Here is a 10309-nt window from a genome sequence, read left to right on the forward strand (position 1 = left end):
CTGTTTAAGGGCGTCAATCACTTTCATGAAGTCAATCTTTTCTCCTTCTTGATTAGGGTGTTCATGTCCTTCCGTTGTGAGGTCGCTGGTTTCTGGTGGCTTCATGTTGCTTTTCAGTTTGTTGGGCGAATTCTTGCCTTGGCCTCTGCCCATCTCTTCTTCCAAATACTCCCTTATGGATCTTCTTTTACCAGATCAGGTCTCCTTGCCTACCCAACGCGGCCTCCCCAATGTTGGCTCTCCTGGCACCAAGGGATCAGGTCTCCATGCCCAACCCTGGCTCGTCCCAATGCTGTTTCTCCCCAATGCTGGTTCTCCTGGGGCCGAGAGATCAGGCCTCTGTGCTGGTTGGGCAGCTCGCAAACAAAGCGCCTACCCTGCTTGGTGCAGGCAGGCCACAGAAAAAAAGGCACTGCAGCCCGCCTGGGTGCCCCGAGGACTGGGACCCAGCGCCCAATGCCACGCGCCTAGAGAGGGCGGTGGGGCCCAAGTGGGGAGGGCTCTGGACGGAAGCTGGGTGGGCCAGGAAGAAAGAGGCAGTAACCAGGGAATAGAGGTCCTGCAGAGAGCCCAAGAAAGACAGGAGGCCAAGGGACCCCCGAGATCCCCGTCCCCGGCTTGCGCCACGGGCCAGAAACTCACCCCAACGCTGGTTCTCCTGGGGCCGAGAGATCGGGCCTCCGTGCTGGTTGGGCAGCTCACAAACAAAGCGCCTACCCTCCTTGGTGCAGGCAGGCCACAGAAACAAAGGCACTGGAGCCCGCCCGGGCGCCCCGAGGACTGGGACCCAGCGCCCAATGCCACACGCCTAGAGAGGGCGGTGGGGCCCAAGTGGGGAGGGCTCTGGACGGAAGCTGGGTGGGCCAGGAAGAAAGAGGCAGTAACCAGGGAATAGAAGTCCTGCAGAGAGCCCAAGAAAGACAGGAGGCCAAGGGACCCCCGAGATCCCCGTCCCCGGCTGGCGCCGCGGGCCAGATACTCACCCCAACGCTGGTTCTCCTAGGGCCGAGAGATCAGGCCTCCCGTACAAAATATCTTGAACACTACCCGCAACCCGGAAATAAGATAAGCACAAAGATTCACATATGACCGTAGTCACACATACTAGATCGCATTCCCTGACCCTAGAGGTCATAAGATCCTGATATAGATTTTTGGTGTTACTTCCTTATGCCCTCTAGCAGGATGTGCTCTGCTATATAGGATGTGGAAAGCTAACAGAGTAAGAACCAAACTGAAACAGATTTCCTCAGTCAACAGAGAAGCTGGGGTGTGACTGCGCAGGAATGCCGTTGTCTTTGACTAAAATATTTTCCTGTAAGTAATTCCTCATTTACGTTCCTCTATAGATGCTTTAGCATTATGCTATTGGGAAGTTTATTTATTTGCTATAATTGTTGCCCTACCTGGGATAATTGGACATTTATTCATACCTAACAAGGAAAAGCAAAGCTACATAGACTTTAGACATACTTTATGGTCATTAATATAGAAAGAAAATACATTCTGGATTAGTGGGTTTCAAAGGGGAGTCATTTTGGCATAGAGAGGTATGGAGCTATGTCCAGAGATGTTTTGTCTTGTATTAATTGATATAATGTAAAAAAGTGGTTGTGGGACATTACCCATGTCTAAGGGTTAGAAACCAGGGCTTTTTCCAAATATTACATGAAAAGGGTATATTCAACTCAAAAATAAAAATTTTAAACCAGGAGACATTGAGATGAAATGATAGCATTAGGTTCTAAGGGTCAAATTAGTAACATATTAGGAAGGAAGGTAGTAACATATTCTGGGTCTGGAGTCTTGACTGTGAGTTCTTTGTCTTGAATGAGTGTAACCAATTTTCTACTTCTGGAAAGAAATGTAGGCAAGCCTAGTAGATATGGGTATTACAGAACCTTGACAATTAGGTTCAAGTAAAATAGTGATGCAAAACCTCACACTAATGCTAACTTGTTTTTATTTTCTTAATAATATTTCAACAAAAATGAATTAGTAACACATATAAACTTGATTTTATGAAGTAGAAAAGAAATAATGAGTCTTTCTTCTTGGACTATGAAAATTCTTCAGTTGACATATATATGGAGTGTACATATATATATATATATTTTAATATATGCATATCACTCCTAAAATAAATTTAGGAAAGTATGTATATTTTTGAAAATGTGCAGCATATAAATTTTGATAATATTTTTATTTTGTGTATAAAATTGATGGTTATCTGTATTTTATACCACTTTTTGTTATATTTTGATATTTTAAGTATTTGGGCATAGAGGTTCCCTTACATTCCCCCTACCAATTTTCTAAGTTTGTGTTGGGCGTTACTATTAATATTAACAAAGTTTCTATTGAAATCTAGTCATCATAAGAATCATATTTTATAACATAATTTGTTTCAGACTTGTGTCCATAAAAGTAAATAGACTTTTAATTTGATAAATGCATGGTGTTTTACCCTGTTGTTAACTATTGATGCATTACAATTTTGTGGTTCTTCAAGTAAAGGACACATTTAAAGGAAACTGATAAAATCAACACTGATCGTTGTAAAAACATTTAAAAGTATCTGTTATATAGAGAAGAGAAATCAGATAAATCAAATTTTTGTAGCCAGTGACATGTCACCAAGGACAATGTGTTGTCCCTTATTAGTAATAACCAAAACTCTTGGCCACACTGAGTGTCAAAGGAGGAGCAAAGTCCTCATTGTGTTTTTGTGTGGCCTTTTAAAATTGCTAATAATGGGATTATTACAAAATCACAGGGCTACAAATTCAGTTTATTTATTTTTGTGTTTTCATTGCAACTATGTTGCTAAGCCTATTCACAGACTTATTGTAAACATCAAATTGAGAGGAAAATGTCTAAAACATTTTGCAAAGGAATAAATACATGACATTTTGGAGCTGAGTTTGCAATTCCAGGCAGTGGCATCATATTTATGAGAATATTCTCTTCATCCTCACTATCAGTAGAAAGGCAAGTAATGTATTTTTCACAAGTAATGAAGATAAAGCAAATATGCATGTTGCCTTCCTCAGATGAGGGTCAAATAATCTAATATTAGACACTAAAATACAAGTTACAAATTTTTGAGTGTCTTATTCAAAACCAAGAGAAATCTGCAGGACATTAAACAACCATAAGAATAGGATTAGGTCATCCTAACTTAATTCATGTTCAGCTTCACATGTTAGGAAAAAACAGAAAACATGTCTTGAAATTTATGCTAAAAATTCAGTATCTTTGACACATTTCAAAATATAAATCTTTGCAAATATATTTGCATAACTAAACTTGCACGGTGGAAGATGTTCATTACCCGGCACATCTAGAAGCACCTAGGGTGTAGAAAAGTCATTCCGGTAAGACTACCATTGGCAGGGTGACTGTTGACAACCTAAGAGAAAGAGCCCTTACCGTGCCTTCTCTTCTCCTTTAGCTAGGATGTTGCTGCTGCTCCTGGTGTCCTACCTGCTTTTGTGGGAGAATGTGACCTCAGTACCCACCTGTGTCAAGAGGGATGGGGATTCCCAGAAGTCCTTAAGGAGACTGTTCGCATTGGCCACCTTTATTTCTCAGATCACCAGTAGACAAGCTGCAAATTTGTTCACCGAATTTGTAAGTACCCCTGTAACTAATGACTTCCTTTTAAAATGGGCCTTCATGCTACTGGTTGGGATATAGTATAGCCTAACGTAGGAAGATCATGACGGAAATTTCAAGCAATGAGCCATCATAAGGAGAAGAAATTAGCAGCTACTATACCCTTTAGCAGGAGAAAAGGATATTCTCAAAAATGTCAGTTACATCATCAAATGAAATAATTTTGATACTTTTCTCTATTTTTGAACTTTATTTTAATTTACTCTTGTGACATAGGGCCATAAAATGTATGTCTAAGAGAAAGGCACGATTTTTATTCCTTCATTATGTGCAGTGGTTTTCAACCTTCCTAATGTTTCAACCCTTTATTCAGTTCCTCAGGTGGTAGTGACCCCAAACCATAACATTAATTTGCTGCTGATTCACAACTATAATTTTATACTATTATGAATTATAATGTTAATATCTGGTATGTAGGATATCTGACATGTGACCCCTGAAGGGGCCATGATCCACAGGTTAGAAACCACTGATTTAGTGTTTTGGCCGCTGGTGTCTTTACTTTGGGTATTACAGATAACTAATAAATGAGGATTACTTTGCAGAGAACTACAATCAGTAGAGATACTGACACAGGTCATCAGAAGTTTTCCATTTCTTTTTCTTTATAAATCTGCAAATGCAGTGAATCTGTTTTAAACAATTCAAATTCATATGCTTGCAACAAGGAGTTCTAGTATAGAGATGAAAGTGTATAATGTCTTCATGATTAAAATACATTGAAAGCTGCATATTATATTATGCTACCTGTTTTATAGAAATCAATAAGTACTTCCATACATACATCAATGGATATGTAAGAATGTGACTCAAGTTTGCATAACACACACAGACATACGCCTCTAGCATTCATATTGTACACTATTGTTTCTGCCATTTTCATTTCTTGATGGGTTGCCTTGAATATGTGAAGTCATCTTAAGTATCCCTTCAAACTATCAAAACAATAACAATAACAGTTTTACAGAATGACTTTAAAAAATAAATCTATTGTAGCAAATTAATGAATAAATATTGATAATTGCAAATCCTAATTTTCTATCTTAATTATCTCTTAACTTATTATTTTCTGTATTATTCCAAGAGATTTTATAACTTGGTGCCATCAGCAAAATAGTACTCTGAATTAACAATGACATTGGTAAATGAAATTGTATAGATACAGACATTGTAACAAGAAGAGCTATAATATTAAGATGTTTAACAAACAGAGTTAGAAACTAGAAACTATATATACTTAATTACTATGGCACTTGTCAGAAATGCCAGATAAAGTTGATATATACTTAGCAGTTTGTAGTTTTGCGAATTTTGTTGTTGCAATGAACAACTTTTAAGAAGTCTGAGAATAACAAACAAGGGGGAACATTGGGATGTTTGAGGGTTATTTGGGTGGAAAATGAGACTATCGATCAAGTTTTAAACTGTAGTCTTTCTCCTAATATATTAATTTCAACTTTTCAGTAGCAGCTTGTTCTTATTTCGAATTTCTTTTTTTTTTAACTTTTTTTTTTATTGAGAAAAGGAGAAAAAAAAAACAAGTTTCCACCTCCTCCCAGCCTCCCACTTCCCTCCCCCTCCTCCCACCCTTATCCCCCTCCTCCCATCCCTCTCCCCCTCCCCCCACTCCTCTCCCCCTATGGAGAGAAACTCAAAGCCATCCCGCTAAAATCAGGAACACGACAAGGCTGTCCACTCTCTCCATACCTCTTCAATATAGTGCTTGAAGTTCTAGCAATAGCAATAAGACAACATAAGGGGATCAAGGGGATTCGAATTGGAAAGGAAGAAGTGAAACTTTCGTTATTTGCAGATGATACCTGTTTTATAGAAATCAATAAGTACTTCTATACATACATCAATGGATATGTAAGAATGTGACTCAAGTTTGCATAACACACACACAGACATACGCCTCTAGCGTACATAAGTGACTGCTCTTATTTAGAATTTCATACATGAATGCTGCATCTGTGAAAGTGTTACCCTTCTTTCTCCTCAGCAAATCTTTCAGTATCCTCCTATAACAAATTTATGGTTTATTATTATTGCTGTCTTATATATATACATACACATATCAAATATGTCCATATTTGCATGTGTGTAAATATATATGTATGTATGTTCACATTTTCCTTTGCCTATATGTGTATTTATCCATGGTTAACTACGTAGAATAGACAACTGATCGGGGTACTCATCACTGGAAGCACCTGATTTTCCCTCTCTCGGCAGCCATAGATCCCCTGTAGGTCTTCATCTAAGGACTGAACTGTGTGGTATTTCTCCTGTACACATTAACAAGTCAGCCAGTATTATTATTTTGTTGATCTTGTTCGGTCAGTTGCATTGTTGAGCATTCTGGGTTCACTTTACCTGTCATACCTAAAAGAAGCATGTTTCCTGGGACTTCGTCTTTTACAAGCTTTCTACCCCACTGCCCCTTTAAGAGTTTCTCTGACTCTAGGCTTAAGGATGCATTACAGATATATCAGTTGGAATTGGGAACCTCAAAGTCACTCATTCTCTGCATTTTAATCAGTTATGGATCTCTATAATGGTCTTCAATCAATTTCAAGAACCTTCTTTGGTGAGCGATGAGATTAATCATATCTGTGGGTATAAAGATATTAATTTAGAATACAGTTACAGAATATGTTGGATTAAGAACTGCCAGTAATAGGTTCTCAGACACCTCCATTTACAAATAGTTGGTGAGGTTTACATTACTAGACATCAATTCTCTTCTGTTGAGCTTAAATTAAATATCATCTATCAAATGCATCAGAATTTGGATCATGGACTACTTCATATAATTTCCAATCTCTAGCTTATTTAATATATCATCCTGTCCAGGACAAACAATATGCCCAAGGCAAGAGGTACAATGACAGGATCCCTGACACCTGTCCCACTGATTTTCTTGATACCCCAGGAAACAAGAACCAAGTTCTAGAAAGCAAAGTAAGTGTTTATTCTTTTGTATTTCTTTACCAGATCAACTGAAGCAACATAGCATTTCTACATTTAGTGAATGTGATCAGAGGCTCCTTGTTTGTGATCATAGAGAACTAATGAAGCCATACTCTAGGGTTAGTAAATTACAAGTGAAATATACTAAGCTGTGTTTTAGAGGATCTCTAACTTTACCACCTTAAACTCCTGGATTTTTAGTCATTACATGCAGGAACATTTCAATTGACATTAACATTCTTGGTTGAATATTCATTAATGTAATCATATACAATGCAAATGCAGTTTTATTTCTCATGGTTACTGATGGAGCCAAATTTGACAGCACAGTATATACTGACATGTTTATTTCTGATTGTTAAGTTCTTTCACTACATGTTAATTCCTAAATGATCTACCTTTATTTTGTAACTGAAAATCAGCTGAGAATAAGAATCTAATGAATGCTATACATTATTTCTAGGGATAAAATCATCCTTTAAGTATGATGGCAAGTCTACATATCATTATAAACTCCAATTTATGATTGTTATCATCTCTCATATATGATACCCTGCCATAACACATCTTGGGATTGAGCTGAACATTATCATATATCCCTACACATCTATAAGATACAGTTCATTCTTCATGTTTTGCTAAATGGCAAATATAGGTCTACAATTCTCATTTAAAAAATTATGCTATAAATAAAGAATAAAAATTAACAGTGGAAGTTTGAGCAAGAGAAATTATTTATTGAGAGTGATTATTTTGCTAGACACTTCATAGAGCACTCCACTGACAGTTTTGAATTTAATCTTCCACAAAATTTCATAATAATATCAATGTTATTTTTCACATATACAAATTGTATCCTATATAAAACAATATGAATAGCTACAGAAATGTTTTAGTTTTTTAGAGCAAAGCTTCCTTATCTAATCCTATTTCAATGGTTACTTAGCCAGAAGTTCTACTGAAACTGTTATGCAATCTACTGTATTCCTGGAATGACCCTCTGAATCATCTTGTGAAAGAAATGTCTGCCATGCCAGGAGACCCTAATGCTATCCTCGCCAAAGCCAGAGAAATTCAGGGAAAAGTTGGACAACTCAGGGTGGGAGTTAAAACAATACTCCGTGAGGTGAGCAGCCTGCTGACTAGCTTTATTCATACTTAAATGAGGAGTTCTTTGTAATGACTAATGTATTTTTAAATGTTTTACTTTGCACAAAAATTTAAAATCAATGTAATTCATACAGACTATTACAAAAAATTGTAACCAGTCAAAATGAAGAGTTGTGAAGTTCAGTTTCAATGGATACATCTACAAAATATTCCCACATCTAAGGTTCAAGGAACATTGAAGAAGATGGGGAGGAAAGATTTATGAACCATAGAATCAGGAAATTTGCATAAAAATGTCTCTCCTAGGAATCTCATAAACATCATCCACAGAGTCTCAGCAACATGGTTTCCTAAGCAAGAGATGAACAAGGGCAATTCCAATAAACATACAAATGTGATCAGAGCTTCAAAGGAGGGTCAATGAGTCCTCAATCTTACCCCAAGAACCCAAGCAACTAAGTGATGTTGAGAACAGGAGAAATAAGATTCTCCAAGTTAAAGTTTATCAGTTGGTTTTCCAATACCAAATGGTCATCACTGAAAAATATACGTATGAGTAATATTGTGCAGAATAATTAGACTTTATATTTAGGAATACATAGGTAAATACAAATGTGTAAATGTAAAAATCAATAAAAGGCCATGAATTTTCAAAATAGCAAAAAAAAAAATATGGGAGGTTTTTAAGTAAGAATGGGAAGAGAGAAATAATGTAATTATATTATTTCAAAAATAAGAAAGTAAAATATTGAAAAATATGACATTTATGAGATTCCTAGGAGAAACATTTTTATGCATTCATATCTGTTATAGCCTTTTTATCAAAAGGGATACTATCAACACATGGACACCTCTCAATAATACTTCACTCTGAGTCCCTTACCCAGGGTTATCAGAAAAAGGCAGAATTTTCTCTCTCCGAAGTATCTTTCCTGGGTATAAAGACAGATACATAACTACCTCAATAGTTCTAACACAATAATCCTCTGAATATTTGCCTCTTGAACTATCCAAAGCAATCCTCATTTGTTCTAGGCTTTATTGTACACACAGTATTTGGACAACTGGTTTGGTTAAAAACAGAAGGGAAATTGGTTTAATGTCAATTCCTTAAAGTAGAAAAAAAGCAAGATTGAGTCTATGGTTAGGACACACAAAGTTTGTTCAATCATAAAAATGAAATCAGTTCCTCCATTGCCCCTATGTCACTCATGTACAAAATTAAGTAACACCTTGCTGGTTGTCCATCTATCAACTCCTGTAAAGAACATTTTATTAGCTTTTTTTACATGTGCCAGAAAATGTATTCATTTGGGCTTGGTGAAGTATATCCATGAAAATCTATATTTATTTTATGATTTTAACTTTACAAGTACTTTCATAAATCTATATTTAGAAAGAATAAGCATGTAAAATACTAAAATACAATTAAAACTAGGCTGATTATATTTTTGGTGATCATGTTTAGATTGGAGAGAAACATGATAAGAGCTACCTTGTCTGGTCTGGCCTGGCATCCTTGAAGTCAAGCAATGAAGATGTTCGCTGTTTTGCCTTTTATAACCTGATCCGCTGCCTGCTCAGAGATTCCCGCAGAGTAAACACTTTTCTTGAGGTCCTCAAGTACCAAATTATCCAAGACAAATGCTAAGAGCAAATTTATACCATCTGTTTCTGAGATGCCCCTAGATAAGACAATACTACAAGGCTCCAGTTTTCTCCTCTTTTCTTTAAAAATAAAAACTGTTGGAATTTCAATTTGGTCCAAGTTTCTTTTGTTGATCGTGCAAAAACAAAATATTTGACAAATAACAGAAGTTAAGAACCTAACAAACACATTATACAACTTCCTTTGCGTTTTCAGAATATTAATACATGTAAAATTGTTAGAATCAGCAAAAAACAATGTTACTGTTTTACAGTATCTAAAATCCATCAAAATGCATTGAATTTGGCAGTTACATTTTAAATGCCAAGTAGTCCCGATTGGATTGGTTTCCAGAATATGGATTGAGAGAATAGGCAGCATGCACTCGCATTATCTGTAAATACTGTGAAAATTTGCAATAATTTGAAGTGTGTTAGACCGCAAGTGTGAAATGACTCTGAAACTCTCTCCAACTGTCTTCAACCACGTTCCTCTGAATTCTTGTCTCTGAAGCATCATCTTAGACAAATCCCAGATGTTCAATTCATGCTGAGTAGAACAAGTTTTTCCAAGGCTCATATCCATTTTTGTTCACATTAATGTTCTTTAGAACTTTGCTCTCATCCTGAAGTGGTTGAAGTAAGAAAGCAGGGAAGGCAGAGATGAACAGGTCCTACAATGTCTCTTCCCCTCCTTCTGGATTTGAATTCCTTTGCATTTTTTTGAGATTTAGAGATCAGAAGACAGAAAAAAAATGCCATTAGTGACTTATGATGCAACAGCCAAAATTTATTTCTGATTATGGCTCGAAATATATTTTTTGGAAGTAGTAAGAACCTCTCTTAGGCGTGCACTAGTAATTTTCCAAAGCACATAGCCGAAGAACTCAGTAATCAGTGT

The 10309-nt window shown here is 36.6% G+C and overlaps 1 protein-coding gene across 1 annotated transcript; it reads left to right on the forward strand.

The window, feature by feature from the left end:
- Positions 1–1286: 1286 nt before the first annotated feature.
- On the forward strand, positions 1287–9412 carry LOC142848809 (prolactin-2B1-like). The gene is made up of 5 exons (XM_075970982.1): positions 1287–1317; positions 3455–3633; positions 6535–6642; positions 7598–7777; positions 9230–9412. The coding sequence occupies exons 1-5, from the start codon at positions 1287–1289 to the stop codon at positions 9410–9412; spliced, it is 681 nt and encodes a 226-aa protein (XP_075827097.1).
- The last annotated feature ends 897 nt before the right edge of the window (positions 9413–10309 follow it).

This window comes from Microtus pennsylvanicus, chromosome 4 (genome assembly GCF_037038515.1).
Source record: "Microtus pennsylvanicus isolate mMicPen1 chromosome 4, mMicPen1.hap1, whole genome shotgun sequence".
Taxonomy (NCBI): domain Eukaryota; kingdom Metazoa; phylum Chordata; class Mammalia; order Rodentia; family Cricetidae; genus Microtus; species Microtus pennsylvanicus.

Excerpts from the sequence above, each read along its gene's own strand:
- LOC142848809 (XM_075970982.1), top strand. The coding sequence starts at position 1,287 with ATGCCGTTGTCTTTGACTAAAATATTTTCCT. Across the intron at positions 3,634-6,534 it reads CAAATTTGTTCACCGAATTT|GACAAACAATATGCCCAAGG; the intron begins GTAAGTACCCCT and ends CATCCTGTCCAG. Across the intron at positions 7,778-9,229 it reads TTAAAACAATACTCCGTGAG|ATTGGAGAGAAACATGATAA; the intron begins GTGAGCAGCCTG and ends GATCATGTTTAG.